The sequence below is a fragment of the Tubulanus polymorphus genome, chromosome 3 (assembly GCF_964204645.1).
Source record: "Tubulanus polymorphus chromosome 3, tnTubPoly1.2, whole genome shotgun sequence".
Classification (NCBI taxonomy): domain Eukaryota; kingdom Metazoa; phylum Nemertea; class Palaeonemertea; order Tubulaniformes; family Tubulanidae; genus Tubulanus; species Tubulanus polymorphus.
In genome coordinates, this window is record NC_134027.1 from 970,967 (window position 1) to 997,193 (window position 26,227).

General features: G+C 41.4%; 2 protein-coding genes across 2 annotated transcripts in view; one reads left to right on the forward strand and one right to left on the reverse strand.

The window, feature by feature from the left end:
• LOC141901118 (uncharacterized) overlaps positions 1 to 9,781 on the reverse strand; it is a 46,584-nt gene extending 36,803 nt beyond the window's left edge. The window contains exons 1-2 of the mRNA XM_074788205.1: positions 8,086 to 9,781; positions 6,332 to 6,507 (exon numbers count right to left, since the gene is read on the reverse strand). Of these exons, the coding sequence (XP_074644306.1) occupies positions 6,332 to 6,507; positions 8,086 to 9,051 (1,142 nt within the window). The 5' untranslated portion in view covers positions 9,052 to 9,781. The remainder of the gene's footprint in view (positions 1 to 6,331; positions 6,508 to 8,085) is intronic.
• A 14,914-nt stretch (positions 9,782 to 24,695) lies between these two features.
• LOC141902290 (NADH dehydrogenase [ubiquinone] 1 alpha subcomplex subunit 5-like) lies at positions 24,696 to 26,011 on the forward strand. Its single transcript, XM_074789949.1, has 5 exons — positions 24,696 to 24,774; positions 25,096 to 25,140; positions 25,236 to 25,352; positions 25,531 to 25,596; positions 25,779 to 26,011. Exons 1-5 carry the CDS (start codon positions 24,754 to 24,756, stop codon positions 25,878 to 25,880), a joined length of 351 nt encoding a protein of 116 aa, XP_074646050.1. The 5' UTR covers positions 24,696 to 24,753; the 3' UTR covers positions 25,881 to 26,011.
• The last annotated feature ends 216 nt before the right edge of the window (positions 26,012 to 26,227 follow it).

Consider the following 26,227-nt stretch of genomic DNA (forward strand, 5'->3'; position numbering starts at 1 on the left):
AGCCCGCAACGTGCCCCAGGAGGAAGCCTGTGATGTGCCGAAAATGTGCCCCAGTCCAAGAACGTGCCTCAGAAAGAACTCATAATGTGCCCAGCCCCATGAAATCAGATTTAGATGCTGGAATTATTTGACGGAACACTGATTTGAAAATGAACAGGAAAAGAGATCCAAGTGTGGAATCTTCAATCATTGACAAAAGTAATAGGTCTTAAAAAGCACCTTTTATACAGAAAATCTTAAATATCTAATACAGGTGTCTTAATTGTGGTCCCACGGGACCGTGAACCAGGAATAGAGCGTCAGATCGGATTCTGACAGAAATGCCGGTCTAAACCGGTTATAAACAACTGTATCAGCTACTGTTACTCCCGATGTGTCAACTCAACTCCCATATGGACACAACACATGTAACGCAACAAGTCAGCTCTCTTGAAGACATTCAAATAATAGTCAAACATGGCAAAATAATAATTCAGACCATTACTGACCAGTGCAGTCTAATATACTGACCATTACAGTCTAATATACAGACCATTACTGACCAGTAGTCTAATATACTGACCAGTGCAGTCTAATACTGACCATTACAGTCCGATACTGACCAGTGCAGTTTAAAACTGACCAGTACAGTCTAATACTGACCAGTACAGTCTAATACTGACCAGTACAGTCTAATACTGACCAGTACAGTCTAATACTGACCAGTACAGTCTAATACTGACCAGTACAGTCTAATACTGACCAGTACAGTCTAATACTGACCAGTACAGTCTAATACTGACCAGTACAGTCTAATACTGACCAGTACAGTCTAATACTGACCAGTACAGTCTAATACTGACCATCACTGACCAGTGGTCCAGTAATCTCTAGGATAAAGGGGTTTGACATCCATATTAATGAGAGTATTTCCATTAACGATGGTCATTCATTTATAATACGTAACAGATTGAAGTTGCAGGGCTGCTGGTATCATTAACACTATATCATCTCAATCAGTATGAAAACAGAGACCTTCATTTCTAAAGGCACCAGTATCAAAAACAGACAATAACATGAAGCGTTTACGCCATTTTTGGTCATCGCTTTCAAATAAAATTTCTGAGATCAGCCAGCTCAAAGTCCCTTTAACAATGAACTGAGAATGTGTTTGAACGATTAGCTCTTCAAATAGATATACGCCCAATGACTAATATGATAAAAGGAGGGGTCCAGGGTCTCGAGGGGCGGGAGGGGTCCAGGGTCTCGAGGAGCGGGAGGGGTCCAGGGTCTCGAGGAGAGGGAGGGTCGATATGGCGATAATAATGATAAAACTTGTCACAGTACAGATCAATAAGTGAACATCTGGCAGGCAGCAGCTCTTAATATTGTGAATATAATATCTAAACAGCTGTTTCTCCTCCGTTACTCCTTACACGGAGCAGAGACCGGAGCAGGCATCGGTGGCGTCATCGTCCAGATGGAGCTGATTTATATCGATCTATCGATTGATTTTGCTCCGATCGTTCTTTATACAACTGAAGCGCAGTCCTTTATAACATTTTATAAACACTGTGAGCAACATTTTGAAATCTTCTTTCTATCAACTTCATTCGGCAACGACCGGGCCCGGAACAGCTAATCTAATCTCCGAATCTAATCTCAGACTCACTGATCACCTTATAATAAACTCAACTAACCCATCGAGAGGCTACCACACTTCAACACCCGTATCACTTCTAAAACTAGAACTCATAGACCGAGGGAACTAGAGAGTCCTGGGAGTCGGAATTAGAAAAAGAACCTAGGATGCCTTCTCAAACCAGGACTCCTCAGACCGGAGAACCCTGGCAACCAGGAATGCTAAGAACCCTGGGAGTACAAAGTTCTCATTTAGGTAAATATTCATCAATCAGTAATTGTCTGGTATGAGGGATACAGTGAATAATAGCTGATACTAAAAAAACTATAAAAATACTGCACTGTGTCTAGTGATAAAAATAATAATACCCCGATGATATGTGATACGTGATTCCCAAACGTGTCATATAGACACATTGTGTCTACTATACTGAATAGAGGTGATAGACCCTGAGGAGGTGGTGGCGGCGGCGGTGGGGGTGGGGGAGAGAGACTGATCACCACTAAACATGATCGAAAGAAACCGTAGTTGACAATAGTTCTCAGGCTTGAGTTTTCATGAGATCATCTTCGAGGTCATGTCGCTGAAAAACTGAGTATTCTGGTGCCTAATTCCGCAGCTAGGTGGCGCACTGGGCCCATTCTTTGCACTCAGACCCACAAATTAACAATGTACCCAAGACTATTAGACTCAGACTCAGACCAGATAAAATAGAGAACAAATACTAGAGGATATATTGGTTTGTGGTGGAAAGATGTCCTTTCAGCCCCGCCCATTCTCCATTCTCCATTCCCTTCCCATTCTGGTAAACTGATTAACTATGAAGCAGTCTGTCTGTCTGTAGAGAGAGGATAGGAATGGAAGGTCACAGATAATCTCACTTCAGCAATCAACATTCCTCCTGCACGAAGAGCTGTCAACCTAAATGATAATATCACGTCAGACATCTTTAATCTACAACCTACTGCGGCAAGTGACTTATTACAACCAGTTTTAAACCAACCAACCGAACATGAACTCGTTCTATTGCAACCACACAACTTCGTTCTATCAATTGTTTCTTTACTTCTAATTCAGTTAAACTAAGCAGAAAACTGAAATGTGAGGAGAATGGGATGGAAACAGATAGCAGTCAAAGGGGATGAAATGTGAAGTAAAATGAGAAGTGATTCGACCGAGAAATGAAATTCACTCCGGACCCATCAAAGATTTTCACATAGAATTTTTACTCAAGATTTCTTCACATAAAAAACCGCAGCCAAATTAGTTATATCTAACAATAGCGCACCCAACCCTGCGCAGAGTTCTAATTTAACCTAATTGACGATGCAGCAAGACCTGGCGAATAAACTGTGAAATTGGGTGCATGAGACTAATGTAGATTAAAAGCAAATTTACTACAGGTTACTTCAGCACAAATAAATAATTTCTCTGAACTCTGGTGCAAATACCGCAAACTACAGCAATACATTCCTGCAGCCAATATAGAAATAACAATAGATTCATTGTATGCGCTGAAATTAGTGGTCAGTGGATAGAGAGAGTGAGAGGGAGAGAGGGAGAGAGAGTGAGAGAGGGAGAGAGGGGGAGAGGGAGAGAGAGAGAATAGACACCAGAAGAGTTCGAGAGTGGTAAGGAGTGGAAAAGGACACCACATGCATACCAGGGGCTGCAGTTGCTCCAGTTGGTTAAAGAAAACAGTCAGATAATACCATTATTATCTAATTGTCACTATTTCAGCTATGCGCATTAACCGATGAGACGGACCCGAAATAATGAGGATTAGAGTTAAAACTCTATAAACCAAACAGCATAAATAAAACACTTCAATAATCCCCCCTGATAATCACTATCCACTTTATATATACACGGGAAAAAAGTGTGTCTGGAGTTTGATGAAAAATTCTCTGTTCGTCGAGATACGTGAAAAAAATATCCGATAATTATTGACTGCCCAGACAGTGACACACGACGAGCGAGGGAGGGAGGGAGTGGGAGAGGGAGGGAGGGACGTGAGGGAGGGGAGAGATATCTCATAGATATATACTAATATTCATATGAAACACACAGAATTCGGTCGGTTCAAATACTACAAACCAATGTTCCGGATTTGCCGGTCTAATCTTATAGATAAGTGCAAGAAATGAATCTCTGATCTAAAGGAATCGTAGTCGATGTTATTCTAGTTATTTCTAGTCTATGTTAATCTAGTTATTTCTCATAATTCTCTGTGTTTTGTTGTGCGATGAATAATTCAACATTATAAATAAATAAATAACTGGTTCACAAACAATGAGCAGCAGCTCAGCCATCAGCGACACGCGATAAACACCACCAGAAATTACCTGATAACAGACAAACAATAAATTACTGAAACACTATCATAGTCAATCGCACCCATCAGGACCAGACCTGACTACAGATATATATCATCTACAACTTCTATACCGATTATCCAATACTTTCAGCTCCAGTTTTTGGTAAATCATTTAAGAGCGACTATTGTTAAGCGGGAGGTCTGAAGAAATAATGCGAACATTACTCGACAAATCTGGATAATCCGTCAAATTATTGGGAAAAGATGTAGCATTAGGATAGAAATGACCGACTGAAACATTGACTCCCTCCTGAGACTATCTAATGTAACCACAGAGACGAATCAAAATCTGCAGCCACGGCGCAGCTAGCTCAGCAGGGCAGTAAAAATACTCAACTGTGATTTCTGTCACTGTCTCTACCGCCGGGAGACAGCATTATTTCCTGATGTCATTGACAATCATGCAAACAGTTTCAGAGCTCACTCCACCGATACTGCCTGATACAGCCTGAGAAATGTCTCTCCAGATAGTCACTCAGAGCTCACTCCACCGGTACTGCCTGATACAGCCTGAGCAATGTCTCTCCAGATAGTCACTCCACCGGTACTGCCAGATACAGCCTGAGAAATGTCTCTCCAGATAGTCACTCCACCGGTACTGCCTGATACAGCCTGAGAAATGTCTCTCCAGATAGTCACTCCACCGGTACTGCCAGATACAGCCTGAGAAATGTCTCTCCAGATAGTCACTCAGAGCTCACTCCACCAGTGCTGCCTGATACAGCCTGAGAAATGTCTCTCCAGATAGTCACTTCACCGATACTGCCTGATACAGCCTGAGAAATGTCTCTCCAGATAGTCACTCTGAGCTCACTCCAACGGTGCTGCCTGATACAGCCTTAGAAATGTCTCTCCAGATAGTTACTCAGAGCTCACTCCACCGGTGCTGCCTGATACAGCCTGAGAAATGTCTCTCCAGATAGTCACTCAGAGCTCACTCCACCGGTGCTGCCTGATACAGCCTGAGAAATGTCTCTCCAGATAGTCACTCAGAGCTCACTCCACCGATACTGCCTGATACAGCCCGAGAAATGTCTCTCCAGATAGTCACTCTGAGCTCACTCCACCGGTGCTGCCTGATACAGCCTGAGAAATGTCTCTCCAGATAGTCACTCCACCGGTACTGCCTGATACAGCCTGAGAAATGTCTCTCCAGATAGTCACTCAGAGCTCACTCCACCGGTGCTGCCTGATACAGCCTGAGAAATGTCTCTCCAGATAGTCACTCAGAGCTCACTCCACCGGTGCTGCCTGATACAGCCTGAGAAATGTCTCTCCAGATAGTCACTCAGAGCTCACTCCACCGATACTGCCTGATACAGCCTGAGAAATGTCTCTCCAGATAGTCACTCTGAGCTCACTCCACCGGTGCTGCCTGATACAGCCTGAGAAATGTCTCTCCAGATAGTCACTCCACCGGTGCTGCCTGATACAGCCTGAGAAATGTCTCTCCAGATGACACATGTACACAAACCTCAGGATAACTGCAGACAGTCCAGTCAGCAGCAGCCACTGACAGGAACGGAGAGAGAGAGAGAGAGAGAGGGGGAGTGAGTCATGAAACATTCCGGCACGCAAAACTGGATTTATAAAAATCACGTAAACGGCTGGTGCTGCTGGTTCAATGAGAGAACAAGTGCAGGAACGAAAAAAATCTCTTATCATTTCTCAGCAGAAACACACAGAACCAACGCAAACATCCATAAATCTGACCCAAAATGAGAAATATAATAAAACATCTAAAAACTGGGCAATTAAATCAACGAGGGGAAGTTAATTAATAGATGAAATAATTACACGATGAGGACAGACTGAGGGACCATGCACACAAGGTTTCATCATTAACCTTGTACTAAATAACAGTGGTTCACTGGGATAGTTTGTACGGTGTGAATGATAACTGGTCTGGCACAACGCCAGTTGGATTTACACCAAAATCTGTTACTAAAAATGTGACATCGTTTAACGGAGGGTCAGGTCGAGGTACTTTAAACTGAGCCAGGTAACAATGACAGTACAAAATGGTTCCAGTACAAATAATTGACCAGTCCTTATCTGTTTGGTAATGGCTTGATCCATGGACGTATAAACTAGAAGGGATACGTCCATGCTTGATCCAATATCAGCCTTATCTAAGGGGGCATCTCAAAATAATAAATACAGGTGTTGGTATGGTTACTTGAAGATGCAGATTTCTACCTGTTGGGTTCAGTTGCACAGTCGTGACTTTAGTCCAAAAATGGTTTAAATTCTAAAACTGATAATAATTTGTAGACTGACTAGATGGAACCGACGGGGTGCTGCTGATATCAATTAAATTGTTTGTAACTTACGTTTTTAGGGTTCCCGATGTCATAAGTTCGGTAACTAATACGATGACTTTGCGCCCCCTGGCGGTCGGTTCCTCCCATGAGTCGTAGAACCGTACGATGTTCGGATGTTGTAAACCTTTCAACATTTCAGCTTCTTCACGAAATCGTTGTTTTTCGCTGCGGTTCCATTTCTTATCCTGAAATCCAGAACATTTCAAAATTATTTTATTTTCTTATTTCTACATCTGAAATCCTGAAAAGCTGCAGCAGTTTTTGGGCAGTTAGTTCATATTAGAATTCTATAGTTTAAAACTTGAAAATATACACCAATTTTAGCGGATTTGCAAATCTCATAATTTGATTTCTCAACAGGAAAGATTATAATCAACTTAGAATAAAAATGTAGATCGCCTAAAAAATAATTGTATAAAAATAATACAACACTCGTATGAAATATCTCATAAAACCATGAAATATGGGCAGCAATAAAACTATTTTTGAAAGACCTGAAAATAACGTTTTTACAACCAATAAATTGCAATTAACGCAAAAATAACGATAAAACCTTTTCTCTACTAAACGCCACCACAGATATTCAACTTACTTTCCTAGAAACAATTACCGCAATTAATATGAAATAAAGCCTATAAAAACTCTTTGAAAAAAAAACTACATAAGCTTCGGATTATTCTTGATCCTGTGATATCAGAGGCGCCAAAAAAAAAACTTTAAAGTGTTGTAACCTAATTTTAGTACAAAGTCATAAAGAATAAACTCGTCACATACAATACGAAGAGCTATCCTTATGTTATAGAAGACAAGTTCAGGAAAAAGAGGATATTAAGGGTTTTTTCTTTTATCTAAATAAAAAAAATTCAAAGCCTCAATATCAGATTGCCCTCCTGCAGGAAGATGCCCCCAATACTTGTAGCACGTCTAGAATAAAGAACAAGATTTTTCCAAAGTTATGAAATAGCAGGAGAGCGATATATCATGCGTTGCCCTCGTGAAACCCCCCTCCCCCCCTTATATAACCCAGGTGTTAAGAGTTAATTCTGTTTAGGAATTTTCATTGCCGAGAAGAGACGGCAAGTTTTAGTCTAGACCAAGCAGCAACTCGAGATCAATGTTACAAAGTGTAAATTACCCTTCAATATTCAGTATTAGTCATCAATCAACACAGTTATAGTAACTTCACCCGTTCAGGGGGGAGGGGGAGGGGAGCTTGGGGTTTCGAGGTCGAATACTAGGAAAACTTACTAACATCACACACAACTGCAAATCATAGGCCTAAACCACAAATATGTAAATAAATTTCGTTTTAAAAGTGAGTGATTCAAGTCCCGCAATCATTGAGTTATGTGTGGTATGAATGATTCACTCTACCAAAGAGTTGTACATTTCATGTTTCAGTAAAAATCAGGCTTTTTTTCAAGTTGACCGAGTAGTTTAAACGTTTCATACCAAACTGTCAAATTCTGAATCCAGTTTGATTCGATGTTGATTTGTCGCAACACATGGGGGATCTACCCTGAATAAACTAAAGGTCTGCTCAGTGGGTTCTTCCTACACTCGACGCTCTTTGAAGACAGTTCTTCAGTTCAACAGGTTAAATTTGACTCAGATGAGTTAAAAAAATTGAGTTCATTTCACACTTCAACGGACCTCGAGTTGCAATGATGCTAAACTGTGGAACTGGATCAGACTGCTTGCTGCTTAAGAACCTACAATATACATTGTATTAGAGACAAGTAAAACTGACAGCTGCTGCGTACCTGTAATTCACACCATGCGACCGCTACTCCCGTTTCCGTATCGAGACCTTTAAACACGGTTTTAAACGAACCGCGTCCGATTTCGACGTCAAACTTCAGAAATCGTCCATTCGGCGACGACGCGATAGATTTCTCATCGATTTCATCCTCGCGACTCTCGCTATCCTTCCTCACCTCTCCGTCGATCAGATCACCGTCCCGGAATATCTCACTCTCCGTACGATGCAACAACGCATCATCCGTAACCACGACAACCGCCGACGATACGTTTATAATACCGTCGTCGACGGTTACGATTGTTTTCTGATCGGCAGTATCGGTAACCATAGCGACGTCATCCTCGCTCTTCTCTAAACTTTTATCGTCGATGGTAACCTGTTTTTTAACGACGGTAGCGGTATTCCCGGCGGACCCGGACGCTCCGTTCAATCCGATCGCACCCGTTTGTTTTAACGCTGATTTCGGTTGTTGTTGTTGTATTTCGGGAGTTTCCTCTAATAAATCATGATTCGTCGAAGGAACCTTACTCACGCGAAATCGACTTCGTTTTACCGGTTTACGCAGTTGAACCTCACTCGTCGCCGCGACGACGCTCGAGTTCGTACCTCCGCCATTTTTATTGTTGGTTTTTCTCGTCTGTTCTGCGGCGTGTTTATGATACGGTATCTCCCCGGATACGCCGTGTTTATGATACGTTACCTCCCCGGCGACCGGATCAGTCACTTCTACATCGTTAACATCCGAGTATCCGGATACAGTACGGAATATATGTTTCCTGACCGGAGACGTTCCGTTCGACCCGGTTCCGTTAGAGGACGAATCCGTTACTTTATTCCGTTTCATCGTCGTCGACGACGATTGTTTCGTCGTCGCTACGGTTACGACCGAATCTCTATTACTCATTGTTTCTCCGTTGATTCCCTCGTTGTCACTCGCGGAGGTCGCGCCGCCTCGTCCTTTACTCATCACTCTCACACGCACACGCTCAACTATTAATTATAATTTTAATTAATTATAATTATTCCGATCGTTACTAAATGAGTTCCCAGCCGTATGTGTAAACATACGAGAGGTAGTTGTCCATCGGATCTCGCGGGAACAGAGCGTAGTTTGAAGCCATGCGTATACTAACGACTTCAGTATCGACACGACTGAACCGGTCAAACCGGTCGACGACGCTCTGAAACAGGTCGACTCCGACGCACCGTCTGGACTTACAGTCACAGTCTAAACTAGTTACCTTTAAATTCGTTACTCTCTGCAACATGATGATCTAAACGAATCATTAAAATCCGTTGAGTTTCCAATGATGTAAATTAGAGAAGAAAATTGCGTGAAGTTTCCTGGAATCGGACGAGAAGTACTACAAGGACTGAACGGACACGTTTCCGGACGAAATGACTTTCCTGACAGGGTTTGGAGATGGTCGCAGCCGATTGAATTCCGAACAAAATCGTGTGAGACGCGAAAAACGACTAAAAAACAGACCACACAACAAAAAAAGACTTCCGGGTTTGTGACTGGTGGAAATCTCACCCTATTCAACGATTAATTGTCAGTTTCAGGCGCGAACCAAACCCGATCTCATCTATCCGAACCGTTAAACATCCAACCCGCGTACATCCTAGACGTCAGTATTAATCCTAGGCGCGGTATTTACGCCGCTAATCGCGATTTAGAATTACTGATTCTTCAAACCGTATAACACTGACTCTCAACAGAAATAGCGCCACCATTAACGCGTATTGATACCGTCTCGAATCCGTGAACTACTTCGACTAAAAAGTCGACTTATAAAAAGCGTAATTTCAGGACAAAAGATTATATTTGACGATTCAGATTCGATCAGAAATGGATTTATTGCCAATGTCGTCCGCAAATCGTAATTTGGTCACGTTAATTTGTCTCTCACGTACACTAAATAAGTGCGTAAATCGCCGCCTTGTTTAGTTTATGGTTTTAACACCAGGTAGCGGTAACAGGTGGTCACGGGTCACGGTCCTCACGTGCCGCGGTCTCCTAATTGGCTCAGCGGGCCTGTGGGGGTCATTGGTACTTCAATATATCAATAACACGTAAAGAAACTGACCCTTTCTAAGAAACGATAACCTCGGCTGACTGACCATACACTTATTCAAAGTCTTATTTCCAGAAACGAATCATGAGCGTTATAAAATAAGTCGCCCAAAGTACGACAGGCCGCGAAGCTCTGAAGTGTCATTTAGTGACATAGTGTCCTTTTATTGACAAGAAAATAAACCATTATACAAATCCTTAATATACATTATATTATATCTATTGCGTCGAGAATATTAGTGGAAAAATATAAATAAATCGTTTATTTAAGCAATAGTGAACCGATTCGAGGGAGGAACTTCGGATATCGAAACTAGTGCTTGCATCGAAGCCACCCTTTTTGAAGTGTGCTTTTCAAATAAGCGCTGGACAAAAGATTTTTAAAAAACGAAATCAAGATCCATCGTTGTAAGTTCTACCTGTATATATACTACAGAGTATGAGCGGGTCATTTTGAGATCCACATTTGGAGATATTAAAAGAGTCGTTGGTTTCACGCGTAGCTGGAAAATGTGTTTTAATTTGGTTGCAAATTATCAAATGGACATCGATAGTGTAATTGTGCCCATTTTCTCACCACAGGGCGCCCCTCAAGAGATGGGTGAGAACCATATGCCCCTCCCAATCCCCGCACGTTCCCGACAGACAGTCTCAATCGTTTACATGTAAATATATATATATATATATATATAATCTAAAGAAATAAGTATAGAATAGCCTTCGTGTAGCCCGATACTTGACCTTGAACTTGAACTTGAACTTATATCTATTGCGCCGTATATAACATTTATACATAGGATAAGACATGCGACAAATTTACAGGACAAAACATTGGAGAATGACATTTAATACAGAGTACATAATACATGTAGCATAAAAACAAAAGTTTATACAAGAAATAATTAATAGAGTGAACAATCGAGAAAGGAGCCCTCAGTCTCAAAACGAAACCGCTAGTCGAGTCATAGCTTAACCAATTTATTAACCAAGTCGCACATAATTGTGGAGAAGTTCCCGATAGTTCATCTACATGTATAAACCAATGAGTTGAATTCAGATCGAGTCTTTGTCTTTATCCGAACAATACTGAACCAAAACAAAGATTGTATGGCCATGAGTTAGGTACAGACTCTCATCACCATCATTCTTTCTTTCACAAGCAGTCCCGCGGCCGAGGTCCATGTAGGGAAAGCCGTTATCTGCAGTTCTGAAGTTAAGAATTTACAATCTTATGATCTCTGTGCGTTTCTTTGGAAGAAGAAATTGTATTTCATGGAATCAGTCAGGTGCGCGTTCTGTTAATTGGAACTGAGAATTGCGCACTCTAAATTCCTGGCGCGTGATGTGACGGTATTGTAAATGTGATTATCGGTCACCGCACACCTGACTGGTCACCACAGAATGGGTCACCACACTGATATTACAAACACCACGAACCAAAACTATCGCAGCTCAGTGGTCTAGTGGTAGCGTACTCGTTTGACATACTAGATGTTGCGAGTTCGAGACCAGCTAGGGTTAGGGTTATGGCCAACCTAGGGTTAGGGTTATCGAATTTATTACTTTTAGAAGTTAGGATTATCATTTCCAGTTCTGGGCGTGGGGCAATTAAATTTTCTTCCCTTTTGCCGGATAATTCTCCCTTGTAGGAATGAGAACTCAACCTCGATCATTGAATGAAGTTTTAGATAAACACACTCATTCGGTAGTGAGAGCTGGTGAGCTGAGAGTTCCCGGTTCGAACCCTGCTGAGGTTATGGAAGGACAGGAGCGGCTGTAATTGGAGGTGTAGAGAAAATTTCCCTTTTTAGAATGATGAATTCATTGAATAAAGTTAAACGCAGGAAACAAACAAACAGAAATAGTGGACATATTATATTTCTTTATTGCATGATAATGAACACATGTGAAAAAAACTTAAATAAACTTTCCTACTATAGAAACAAATCAAACATAATCTCTCATTCTACTTTAAATTCCAAACATAATTGATATTTTTGTCATCTTTACTTAAGGTGAATACAAACTACATCTAAATATTGAGCAAAACATCACAATTCAAACGCGTGATGTTTCTGTCTAATACTGTCTAAATCAGTTCATTATTAACCCCAAATACTCACATTGATATTGCGAGAATCAAAATATGATCGGATACAAAATCAAACTTCAATTCAATAAAAGATAACTAGATTAAATAAGTTATGTCTTTCAGTTCATCAAATTGATGTTATAACTGACTTTGACCGTAATTTTAGTCATTGTTTTCTGAGAATTTGGTGCTTAGATATAATAGACTACAATTAATTGATAATTGATTATAATAGTAGAACCTCGTTACAACGAACTCTTCACAGGAGAACAGAAAATCTGTTCATTATAACCGATAGTTTGTTAACCCTTTCAGTGCTGACTAATTAATACCCTATAGTGCTGGAGAAAATTTGAAAATTCTAAAAAATTCCACCCTAGTGTGTTGAACAATGGGAATACCACTATAGTGCGTCTACACCGCAGTGCGGTGTATCGTTAGTTACTAGTATTTCACTATGTTTGACACTTGCTGCCATTTTTCAATAGAGATAATTACAAATTACTAATTACATCAATACACTGCGATGCGGTGTACTAGCAAAATCCATCGCTGATTTATACACCGCACTGCGGTGTAGACGCACTGAAAGGGTTAATTATATCGAGTATGAAAGTAAATGATATGGTCGTATTTGGGACAAAATTGTAGGTTTGCAATAACCGATAAATCGTTGTATCTGAGGTGAGGTTCTACTGTAAATGCTTCCATTCAGATCACTGTCTGTGTTCCTGTTGACATTGCTCATACAACATTACACAGAGCAGCTTTAGCTCAAAACAGATCTGAACAACTTAGAGATATGACTGTTTTTCAACTTGGACGTTTGTTGAAATATTTTTGTGACAATTAAAATATAACATCTAATTACCAATCGGGTCATGTTGCCAAAAGGTGTCCGACTCGAGCGGAGTCTAGTGGTAAAATTACTCGTCAACAACACAAAAAAATGTTACATATCCATGTATAGCTTTCAACGAATTACAAAATATAAGAAACATGTATTATTAATGAGTAAACACAAATATTCATTATTCAACAGTCAATTACGGTTTAGAAGTCAAAATAACTTCATTTGTGATTTTTTTTCTAATTTCAAAATGACAAAAAAACTTGGTTCCACAAGTTGAGTTGATCATAAGGAACAAACTACGATTACGATTTAAAAAAACAACATTTTTGTATTTAATTCAAATTTCTTCAACTTTCTGAGAAATGCTTTGAATTCAAATTTTGATAGTCTATTCATTAATACTTGAAAGGTAACAAAAATAACCCTAATACAATATAAAACTATAAACAGTGAGCACAAACTGGCAAAGATCGACTATTTGACTATGAAAACCTCAATCGTGATAAATCAATGAAGTTCGGCCTGCAAACATTTTCATACATGATCTTCAATAATATAAGCAAAATTTCAAAGAGTTGATTTTGAAAAAAAATTCAATAGTCTTAGAAAATGCAAGGTCCTGATGAAAACTTGTTGGGAAACATTCATTATTGCAGTCAAACTCAGCTCGGAGTCGTCGTAGTCATAACGCGATGACTTACACTTCGAAAATTAAATTGTAATTACGAATTTAGATTCATACATTGAGATGACTTCAGCAGGGCTGCCAACATCTGAAAAGTGCTATCAATAACAAATTGAATTTTTTTCAGTAACATTTCATTGAAAGAAATATGTAAGAAAAATGTTCAAATTAATCAGTAATCAACAGTAAGACCCTCAGTAACATCTTTCATATTTCTGTTCAAATTAATCAGTAATCACAGTTAGACCTTCAGTAACATGTTTCATATTTGCGTATGCATCAAATCAAATCGGTATTTCTTGTTATATAACAAATACTGAATATCAGGAACAGTTGGCAGCCCTGCGCGAACACTCATCTGATGACCACTTGGCTGAATTCGACTACAGAATCTCAAGTAGCACCAAAAATAAAAGTTGAGTTGATCTCGAAAGATAGAGAACCGATGTAAATACTATTGCAGCTCGAATTTGTTCCGAATCAAGGCCTCAAAAGTCGGTTCAATTAAAGCTAACTGTTTCTCGGTAAGATCAACATGTTGTTCATCACAGACTGTTATTGTCTTGAATATGTTTTTGATTTTAGCGATCAATTCGCTCGACGGAGTCGGATTCAGATTAAATAAACACGTATGATGCGGATGATTCCGTTGATAATGGCGTCCGATTTCCTCGACGGAAACGACCTCGTCGCAACCTTCCATACAAATAATCGTTCGGTTTTTGATTATGTTGAAATGTTTCGATAAAATATGAGCGTGCATATCGATGATACACGTCATCGGAGGAGCCGAACACAATCCACAGTTTAATAAACACCGAATATGGTCGAACATCGATGATCCAGTTTTCGGTACGACGCAACTAATCAGCAACAAAAAGTTCACAAGTTTTTCTCGTTTTTTCAAATCGATTTCGTTAATTTTGATAAACCGTCGTTCGTCGCCGGCGTCGAACACCGACGAATGTTCCGAACTCAAATGGTCGACGATCGTTTCTCGTGATTTTTCTTGCAGGTCGCATATTCTACACGTGAACGGTTTTAATCGAATGTCTTAAACTCCGTTCGACAAACGTAACAATCGATTGATTTATCACCGAAATCGAACTCGTTTAATTTCCGTCTGATCGCGTCGCGGTTTACGGCGTCGGTTGGCGTCGACAATTCCAGAGCTCTCACCGAAAAAACAACTTCATCATTGGCGGCGGGATCAGCATCGGGAGAATCCACCTCTGGTAAGTGAGTAGATAGGATTTCATTTATTCGGCGTCGATCGAGTTGAAAAACTCTCGTAAAATCATCAGAATCGGTCGCGATTTCCGTCAGATATTTTTCGCTCCATTTTTTCTGAAATTCGACGATCGTTTCGAAATATTCGCCCAACTCGAACTCGTCGAGAGCGAAGAACAACGCCTGGTCCTGTTTCTCGTAATCGCACACGTTTAAATACAACACACATCGCTCGTCGTCACGGTGACGAATTAACGAATGCACGAAAAAATCGGTAATGATTTCACATTTAAATTCGCACGCCGAGCAGCGGAACGGAGTATATTTCAAATGCGCGCTTTTGAAATGATTGAAAAAACGACGGATTTTCGAATCTTGAAATTCACATTTTGGACACGAGAATAAAGTCTCACCGTTTGGTGCGGAGACCTTCACCTGGTTCCGATTGGTAGCCGGATAGCGGAGCTGGGTTAACGCTGAATCAGTCACATCGGTATGAGCTACGCGTTCAGATACTTCGGATACCTCGACTTCTGTCGCCTGTGCAGCTGATTCATCTGATACAACGACCACTGCTGCTGCACTCGACCTGTTCACATCAATAGCTGTATCACTCATTGATCCTGGCTGTTCAGAATTCGTAATACTTTTGGTAGCTGAGTTCAGAGAAGTATTGTCATTTAAAGCTAGCAGCTCGGTAACTGTGATGCCATTAGATCCAACTGGTAATTCATTTGTCCATGTTGGTAGCTGGGAAGCTGTGTTATCGCTGGAAGCTACCGGTAGTTCAGATGTAGAAGAACTAGTATCGCTATTTGTAGCTGGCAGCTCAGAAGCTATAGTTACACCACTTACTACATCGCTATCCCCCTGAACTGTATTTGATAATTGTTCAGCAGTTTCTGGCTGTGATACAATAAGGTTCAGTTTCATTGGTTCGAGCTGATTGTTTGAGTCAGTTGGAGATGGACTTGTTGGAGCATCTGGGGTCGACTGAACTTCTTGAGCTGAATGATCTTTTTGAAGTACTGGAGCGTACAAAGCAGTTACAGCAGACTGAACATCTGGTACAGACAGAACTTGTTGAGCTTCTGGTGCACAAAGAGGTGCAGCAGGAGCAGGTTCTGGTGCACATTGAGGTGCAGCAGGAGCAGGTTCTGGTGCACATTGAGGTGCAGCAGGAGCAGGTTCTGGTGCACATTGAGGTGCTGGAGCAGCTTGAGCTTCTGGAGCGTACAAAGCAGTTACAGCAGACTGAACATCTGGTACAGACAGAACTTGTTGAGCTTCTGGAGCACCTTGAGGTGCTGGAGCACCTTGAGGTGCTGGAGCAGCTTGAGCTTCTGGAGCACATTGAAGCACTGGAGCAGCTTGAGCTTCTGGAGCACCTTGAGGTGCTGGAGCAGCTTGAGCTTCTGGTGTACCTTGAGGTGCTGGAGCAGCTTGAGCTTCTGGTGCACATTGAAGCACTGGAGCAGCTTGAGCTTCTGCTGCACATTGAGGCACTGGAGTAGTTTGAGCTTCTGGAGCACATAGAGGCGCAGGAGCAGGTTCTGGAGCACATTGAAGCACTGGAGCAGACTGAGCTTCTGCTGCACATTGAGGCACTGGAGTAGTTTGAGCTTCTGGAGCACATAGAGGCGCAGGAGCAGGTTCTGGAGCACATTGAGAAGCAAGAGCAGCTTGAGCTTCTGGAGCACATAGAAGTGCAGCAGAAGCAGGTTCTGGAGCACATTGAAGCACTGGAGCAGCTTGAGCCACTGGTGCACATTGATGTGCTGGAGCAGCTTGAGCTTCTGGAGCATATGGAGTTGCTGGAACAGCTTGAGCTTCTGGAGAACATTCAGGCGCTGGAGCAGATTGAGCTTCCTGATGTAGTTTTATTTCGTTTGAATACGTTAATGAAAGGACATTCGCGTAATGTTTCAATGTGATATAATCATGTTGGTGTGAGTTAAACGAGTACTGCATGAATCCATCGAGAGTAGATCTCACTGACGTGCAGTGAAACCAATGGAAATCATTGTATTTAAATTGTTTGTATAACTCCGCGTAACCTTGACCCAACCGGTCGCAGACGTGGTGAATGAAACTCTTCTGCGACCGGTAACATTCGACTTCGATCAACATGCGTCGCGTATGGCAACCGTAACCGATGTGTACGAACAATAGGAACATACTAGCGAAACGTTTCGAACAGTCCGTACAAACAAACGGTTTCCAACGGCGATGCTGCGAACATAAATGAGAAATGAAACTTTGAAAATGACGCGAAGAGTATTTACAGTTATCGGTTAAACACAGCAGACGATGAGCTTCGGTGCGAAACGATAAATCAGAAATATCGTCAGGATCAACCACTCGATCTGTTGCCGCCGCATTACTCGCGTTCCGTTCGACGATTTTACCGCCAGAAATCGCGTAATAATGAATGAAATCGTCGGGGACGACGGATATAAATGCGTCTGCTGAGAGAATCGTCTCGCAGACGATGCGTTCGCCTTTCACTAAATCGGAGTCTTTCCTCAAACACGATCGTAAGAACGCACTATAATTCGTACAATACGTTTTATACATCGTAGATTTCAATTTACTCTTGCAGATATTTTCTTGTTTTCGAATTTGCTCCAGATCCAATATGACCTTCAAAGGTGAGACTCGGTCGGCCGCGGCGTGGTGTACGAATAAATGACAAGTGGCGTCACCTATAATGTGGAAGTTCACGCCACACGTTAGACACGTATATGGAGACTCGACTACGTGAACCGTTTTGACGTGGTTTACTAAATATCCGAACTGATCGCAGACAAGTTTACATTCAACGCATTCGTATCGACCATCAGCGAGATTATTGAAACATAATACTGTATCTGAAAAAAAAAAACAAAACAAGAAATACCTTTAACTGAATTAAACAGATACAGAAAATGAGAAATATATTGAGCTCTGTATTAAACTGTATTACACAGATACAGAAAATGAGAAATACATTGAGCTCTGTATTAAACTGTATTACACAGATACAGATATGAATTCACTACATAGAGATGGATGCAATATAAAACTATCTGCGTAATATGTTTAAAACCCACTACAAACATTTTCTACTTGGGATCATTCATTTATTGAGTACGCATACAATTTGACTTTTTCAACCCCCCCTCCCCCTCCGTGCGCAAAATCGGCAATTTTTTCATATACATTAAGCATTTGTGCACTGACCCCTCCCCTAATGCGTAGGTAATAAATGAATGACCCGACGATCCACGTTTTTGTAATGAAATGTACATTAATACGCACCAGTGGACGCAACAGACAGACTCTCATCATCATTATCTTTTTCATCATCATCATCATCTATACAAACATCTATCACAGGTGGCGCCGTCTGCTGCGGTTCAGCGGCGTTAACCGAACTGCCTGAAACAACAAGTATCAAAAATATTTCATTGTAGGTATGTGTCTAGAATGAGTTCAGAAAATAAATACAAGATTTACGACAATTTTTTGTACTTAAATGACGACGACTAGTCCTTGGTTTCAATAGTGTAAACTTACAAGTATCTGTCGTATCAGTAGAATTCAACGCTGCTCTTGTTTGTCTAACGTTGGTTTTCACAGATCTGAACGAATCGAATAATTTGTTCCCGGTTAATTTTATCAAAAGACTTCGACTGATCATAGATTGCAGACGTTTATCATTGATCGTTCCTAGGTGCAATGCGTTAATCACCCGTACGAAATGCTTCTCCATGAAATTACGATTCGCGTTGATTTCCGCTTCGCACAACTGCAACGGGAACAGTTTTTGCCACTCGGCTTGTTGCTGCGCGACCAACTCGTCGTCGCAGATGAGAACTTGCGGATATTGCGAATGGTTGGCGTTCATGTGCAGTAATAAGTCGGGTAGAATACGGAATTTAGCGTGACACAGACGCGTACAGTCACACGTATACGGTTCAAGCGTCAGGTGATTTTTACAAATGTGATAAATAAGATGATCGAAACGACCTACTTTAAAAACGCCGCACATCGGACAAACCAAGCTTGAAGTTACGAAATGAGACAGCAAAAGAGTTGGACCGATAGTTGTACGTTTGCTCGTCAAATCGCTTACTGTTCCATTCGTTGCCGATGCTTCAGATGTTGCCGTAGAAACAATATTGTTGACCGTAGCACTTGTCGATAGAGACGAGGCAGTCATGGGAACACCAGTAGGTGGCGTTAGAGGAATCAGAGGATTAGTATTCGGTGCCACGGTAGAATTACCTATGCCACAAGAATTTGTATTTGAAACTTTTGGCCCAAAGGGCACCCGAGGGTTTGTAGCTAGCAGTAGTGTTGTCGGTGTAGTGACCTGAGTGTTATTGTTTGTGGAGACGATCCGTTCATTTGCACTGAAATTTGGTATATATAAACTAGGTAGGTTGTCTCTAAATAAAGTATTACGTAAAAGTGTTGGCACAACGACATCTTTAGATTTCGAAACATGTGAGGCTACTGCTGCTTGAGGGGCCATTTGAAGTGAAGTCATTAGAATTTGTGAGGCTGATGGCATGAGTGAGGCCTTAAAGATCTGTGTAGCTTGAGGACCATTTGAGGTTATGAGAGCAGCACCAGTATGGGAAATGGTTGCAGAATGTGAGGTTGTTAGAGGCAGTGTAGCTGTGGATGGACTTGTGACTGTTGGAGTATGTGAGACAGTTGGAGCATTTGAGGCAGTTGAAAAATGCGTTGGATGTGAGGCTGAAATACATTGCGAGACAGTTGGAGGAGGTGAGACTATGCGAGAGGTTGAGGCACCAGTTGAGGCAGAAAATGAGGCAACAGATGAGGCGGTGGGAGTTGAAGCAAGAGATGATGCAATAGTTGGAACAACAGATGATGCAATAGTTGGAACAACAGATGATGCAATAGTTGGAACAACAGATGATGCAGTAGTTGGAACAACAGATGATGCAATAGTTGGAACAACAGATGATGCAATAGTTGGAACAACAGATGATGCAATAGTTGGAACAACAGATGATGCAATAGTTGGAACAACAGGTGATGCAGTAGTTGGGACAACAGATGATGCAGTAGTTGGGACAACAGATGATGCAATAGTTGGAACAACAGATGAGGCAGTAGGAGTTGCTGATGAAGTAGCTGTTTGTTCATTAGTTGATGAGTTTGGAGCAAGCTGTGATTGCTTGTTGGAGTTTGGTTGAAGCTGTGATTGTTTGTTTGAGTCTGGTTGAAGCTGTGATTGTTTGTTGGAGTCTGGTTGAAGCTGTGATTGTTTGTTGGAGTCTGGTTGAAGCTGTGATTGCTTGTTGGAGTCTGGTTGAAGCTGTGATTGTTTGTTGGAGTCTGGTTGAAGCTGTGATTGTTTGTTGGAGTCTGGTTGAAGCTGTGATTGTTTGTTGGAGTCTGGTTGAAGCTGTGGTTGCTTTTTGGAGTATCGGTGGAGAGGTGATTGTTCGCTATGTCTCCAGATTTCTCTGATTCTCATTGAATCAGGAATCGGAGTTATCGAAGGACTCATCGGTTTGTTTCTATTCATTGTAGCATTCCGATAGAAATGTTCTTGAAACTGATTAAAAGATCTCATTTGTTCACGTTTCAAGTGATCATCCGAAGTCTCTTGAATTTTATCGACTTTCTTCTGCGTCATTTTCTGAATCAGCGACCACGCGTTTTGCTGCATTTCCGTGACGTTTCTATTCGTGACTATTTTACTTCGATCGTTGAAATGAACTTGTTTGAAATGCGCAACGAGTCGACTGGTTGTCGTGTCGACGTACTCGCAGTTTGAACATGAATACGGTTTCATCGGTAAATGTTTCTCGATGACGTGAGTTCGAACTTGGAACATATTCTTCAACCACATTCCGTCGCATTTACTACATTTAAACGTTAAATCTGAATTCACGTCGATATAATGGACGTCTTGCGGGTTAAAATCATCCAAATCATCTTCAGTATCATTATCTTTATTATCATCCTTTCCGATGTCATTCTCGGTTTCCTCTACACGCTCTGGCTGCTCAGTAACCGCCATCTCTTTACTCTTCTTCGAAGTAGATCCTCTTTTTTCCGATAAACAAGCGTTCGATTTCAATGCCTGCTTTTTCAACTTTTTTAATAAATCAGTTTTTTTCACTTTCTTCTTTTTAGCGACCTTTTCTTTCCTACAACCGGTTGTTGATTTATGCCCTTTTTTTCTCCCCGAACTTGCTCGTTCTTTACCTGACTCTACACCTTGACTATCGACCTCTTTGGAAGAAGAACTAACTAGACTAGCATCAGAAAAATCATCAGATTCTGAGATTGAATCACACGGGGTAGAGGCCCGACTTGATGTCTGCTCACGGGAACCAGAAGGTGGAGTCAGTCCATCCTTGCAGGAGCCAGACAGTTGAGCTGGTCTGTCTTTGTAGGAATTAGAAGGCAGACTTGGTTTGTCTTCACAAGAGTCACCAGGTTGACTTGGTTTGTCCTCACAGGGCTCAGAAAGTTGAGTTGGTCTCCCCTCACTTGACTCAGAAACTTGATTTGGTCTCCCCTCACAGGACTCAGAAAGTTGAGTTGGTCTCCCCTCACAGGGCTCAGAAAATTGATTTGGTCTCCCCTCACAGGACTCAGAAAGTTGAGTTGGTCTCCCCTCACAGACCTTAGAAACTTGATTCGGTCTCCCCTCACAGGGCTCAGAAAGTTGAGTTGGTCTCCCCTCACTGGATCCACCCTTACTGGAGTCAGGAGGCCGACTCGGTTCCTCCTGACAGAAGTCAGAAGGTAGAATAGGTGTTTTACTTTCTGACGTTAGATCATCTTGTGATTTATTTTCCGATAATGCAATATCAACAATATCTGCGCTGGTTGCATCTGCATCAGCCGCTGCCGCAGCATCCGCGTCAGCAGTAGTATTTTCTGTTGGATCGGTGTGTTTATCGCTAGATGATAAATGGCACGGTGAGATTGTTTCAGCAGGAGACAATGAACTCGAGGAGGAGGTGGTGGCGATGTTGGCAGGATGGTGAGGAGAGCATCCGTCGTTGTCTATCGGGTCATCTTTCAATAGTGTTTTTTGTTGCACGCGATTAGTGAGAAGTTCTACATCAGGAGCGGCGACCGTTTTATTTAAATATGAGCGTGAATTAAGATATGATTGTGCACAGGCAGCAGTAACACTGGATTTAGATATATCAGACGATTGCGTAGATGATTTTAACGATATATCTAACAGAGTTATTTCACTAGCAGACGTTTGTTCATGCGCAGTTAACGTGATATTCGAGATTTGATGTCGTTCGACAGATATCGAACGAACATCCGATATTTTACACAATCCGGAATCGCAACAATCGATACTCGGTCTACGAATTTGATGGACATCTCGCACGGACGAAGTCGGATTTGTTCGCACGGTTTCACGTAGTTCAGTGTTTCGTTGAATACTCGGTGGTTCGGTAAAATCATCGATGACTAAAACATCGGAATGTTCTCGCACCACTCTCGGCGGTGATACAGTTTCAGTAAGCGCATTTTTTTCAGTTTTTTCAGAAGTTTGTCGAGGGCAAACCAAAAAATCTGATACACCGTTAGAACCTGACTCAGTGATAGAACCTGACAGAGCAACGGAACCTGACTCAACGGTAGAACCTGACAGAGTAACAGAACCCGGCTCAGTTGTAGAACCTGACATAGCAACAGAACCTGACTCAGCGGTAGAACCTGACATAGCGGTAGAACCAGCAACAGATGATTGACGGGTATCTGTATTTACACTAGTTACATTCTCTGCTGTAGGTGGCACCACTGTTTCTTCTTCATTTGCTGTCAACTCGAGTATTGCAGTTGGCACCTGTTTTGTAGGTGGTAGCACTATCACTTCATCTGCTGCTGTAGATGGCAGCACAATGACCTTATCCGCTGTAGGGGGCACCTGTGTTGTAAGTGGCAGCACGATCTTCTCATCTGCTGAACGGTCAACCTGTGTTGTTGTAGGGGGCAACATCACAGCATCCCCTGCTGAAGGGGGCGCCTGTGTTGTTGTAGGTGGCAGCACTATGATGTCGTCTGCTGAAGTGGGCACCTGTGTTGTTGTAGGTGGCAGCACTATGATGTCATCTGTTGCAGGGGGCGCCTGTATTGTTGTGGATGGCAGCATAATGATGTCGTCTGTCGCAGGGGGCGCCCGTGTTGTTATAGATGGCAGCACTGTGATGTCATCCGTTGCAGGGGGCGCCTGTGTTGTTGTAGGTGGCAGCACTATGATGTCATCTGTTGCAGGGGGTGCCTGTGTTGTTGTAGGTGGCAGCACTACGATAAGGTCATCGGAATCGTCACTCAAGGTTAAATCGATGGTGTTATTTTCCGTCGATCGTTTATTTCCGCGATTCGACGACAGACGACGACGTTTATTATTGACACGGTCGTCGTCGGTTACGAACGCGAACCCGTGACCTTGACCTACGTGTAATTCTAACTGCGCGTAATCGGCGTTGATTTCGTCGCAGAATGGACACGGATATTCCAGATTACAATTATGACTGTCGTCCATGTGGATTTCTAACAATGCGGGACACGGTGATTTATGTTGACACTCGGGACACCTGTAAAACCCCATAATGTGATCCTCTCCGCATTCATCACACGTTCCTTTCAGGATTTTCTTCCTTTTCCGTGAAGACATCATATTCTCGGTCAATCTGAAAATACATTTATACATTATACAAATACTCTACCAGACAGGATCCTACCCGGGGCAGGGACTCGAGCCTGACTGAGACTTGATCGCCACGGTTCTGTCACACTAGCCCCGGTGCACAGCTTAGATGATGTAATTATTAGCCAATCAGAAATCCTGTTTGATTTTAGCCTGGATTTTTCCATTAAAATTTTATCTATGAAGTTTGCCTCAGCGCGATTTTACAACGGGCAATCTGATTGGTGCAGCAAGTTTTCTTGCAGAAAACCAGCGCAATGTGGCAGGGTTTTATAATACCGTGGCTAAGACAAGTGTAACGATGCCATCAGGTTTGGATCCCTGCTGGAGTTGGATGAAAAGATGTGTGCGTCCAGGATCACTGACAGCAGTCACTGACTGATGTTATTCTCCACCAGACATCGGCTTAAATAGCTTCATCACCGGGACTTTCCAAACCGACCTCTCACTTCAGCACCTTATCCTCTGAGCCATGAACACAGAAGAGGATTACCGAGTTATAGTTGTCGCCCCCTTAATAATCAGCCCCAGGGGTGCTGTCTGTGTTAATGCGAAATTAACATTCTTAGACTTTAGACAATAATATTAATAAACCATTTGGAATATAACTGAATTTATGATTGTATTGAATTGCGAGGATATAAATACAGTGATTTCTAGATAATTTTCGGGTCTGGCACCGGATTTTTACCTGTAGAATTTTAGAACTGATTCTAATCTACTGATCCGTGGTGGTTATTATCGCAATCATTGAGTGTTTGAATAAATCACGGCCATAAAAACATTCCATGGCTATAAATCAAAATATAAAATCATCTCCACAATCGGCGCGACAAAAACCTCACATCCTGGACATTCAATATCAACCGATTTCATCACAAATTAATGAAAACAATCAATTTCGATGATAAAGAGAATTTTAAAAGTCTTTGAGTTTCCATTTCAATGTTATTTTTGGGGAGATTTTTTCTGATCAATTTTCCATGAGTTGAAGTTTCTACGCGACATTAGGATTCAAGATGGCCGCTGTTTTGAAGACGGTGAGAATTTTAATTTTCTCGATTATTTGATGTAATTTGCTGGGGTTTGTTACGCGTAAATGATATCGATCATGGGTTTCCTCTGTAGATTTAACGTTTTCCCTGATAATACAGTGTTTTTGATGGTGAGACATGACCCAGCAATGGAACGTTTCATGTTCAAAATCGGGATGTCATGTCAGTCTTTGCCTTTTTGGGCTGGCATTGGCAATTCACATCAATATATTTTATTGAGACCAGAGATTCGGGAATCAATGAATCATGGTTTGTTCGTCCGGTTATTAGCTCAATGAAAATGTTTTCAATCAATTATGATTTCAGACGACTGGTCTTACCGGTTTGGCTGTTGCCAAAAATCCACAAAATGTAAGCAATTAGTCTGGTGGAATTCACTCGGTTGGACTGAACTGTGAAGATTTTTGAATGTTTGATAATAATTAGTCTCTTTTTATATATTTCAGACATTAAGGATTTTATACGATAAGATTCTGAGAACTTTGGACAAAATGCCGAAAGACGCAGGTTACAGAAAACGCACACAGATCGTAGTGAATGAGAGGCTGCAGGCCGTTAAATCAGTTAGTATTCAAATATTCAAATTGTTTACTGATTGATTGATAGAATTGCCTAAATTGCGATGTTTAATAATTATTCAATTATTCGACAAAGATTTTTATTAAAAAGTTTCTCTGTCGCCCCGTAAAGTGTGTCAATCCTCATTTTGAACTCATTAATATCTTGTTGTTTTTTTTTAAGGAACCGACTGTCGAAAAGTTAGAAAAAAAACTGAACGCAGGTCAAATAGAAGAAGTGATCTTACAGGTATATGATATAGTTGACGACTTAACCATTATTTACACTTAGTATCTTAGATTAGACTTACGAATCGGGAATCAGGAATCAAAAACAGAGACGAGCCCTGTAATGTGACAATGCTTATATTCAATGAGTTTGAAAATGGAATCAAAAGATTTTTACTTAAATTCTATTCGATGTTTTTCTAGGCTGAGCGAGAGTTACTGCTATCTAGGAAAATGTTAGAATGGAAAGCTTGGGAACCGTTACAAACCCATCCACCGGCTAATCAATGGAAATGGCCGATGTAAGGAGATAATCCTCTCAATCTGATTATAGATAATCCTTTAATTCGTTGTCTAGCAGCAGCAGTGTTTGTCGTGCATGATTTAGAAGTTTGTTGATAATTTTTAGAGTAATAAACACCATCAAAATATTATAATTATTTACACAGATATTTTGTTGTCCATCAATGAATTTGTGTCGGAGATCAATGAATCAAGATCAAGAGGTTTCATCTTAATCACTGCGGATTCTTAAGCTACATCCACACTAGACTGTCGGTCGTTTCTTTAGTTGATCTGTGCATTGAATTTCAATTCTTTATGATCTTGCAGTACTAAAATCCTGTGAGAAATCCGAGACTTGTAACGGGTGA

What these genes read in the sequence shown, in the direction of transcription:
- LOC141902290 (XM_074789949.1), top strand. Translation starts at nt 24,754, where the DNA reads ATGGCCGCTGTTTTGAAGACG. An exon ending in TTGCCAAAAATCCACAAAAT is followed by an intron (nt 25,141 to 25,235) that starts GTAAGCAATTAG and finishes TATATATTTCAG; the next exon opens with ACATTAAGGATTTTATACGA. An exon ending in TAGAAGAAGTGATCTTACAG is followed by an intron (nt 25,597 to 25,778) that starts GTATATGATATA and finishes ATGTTTTTCTAG; the next exon opens with GCTGAGCGAGAGTTACTGCT.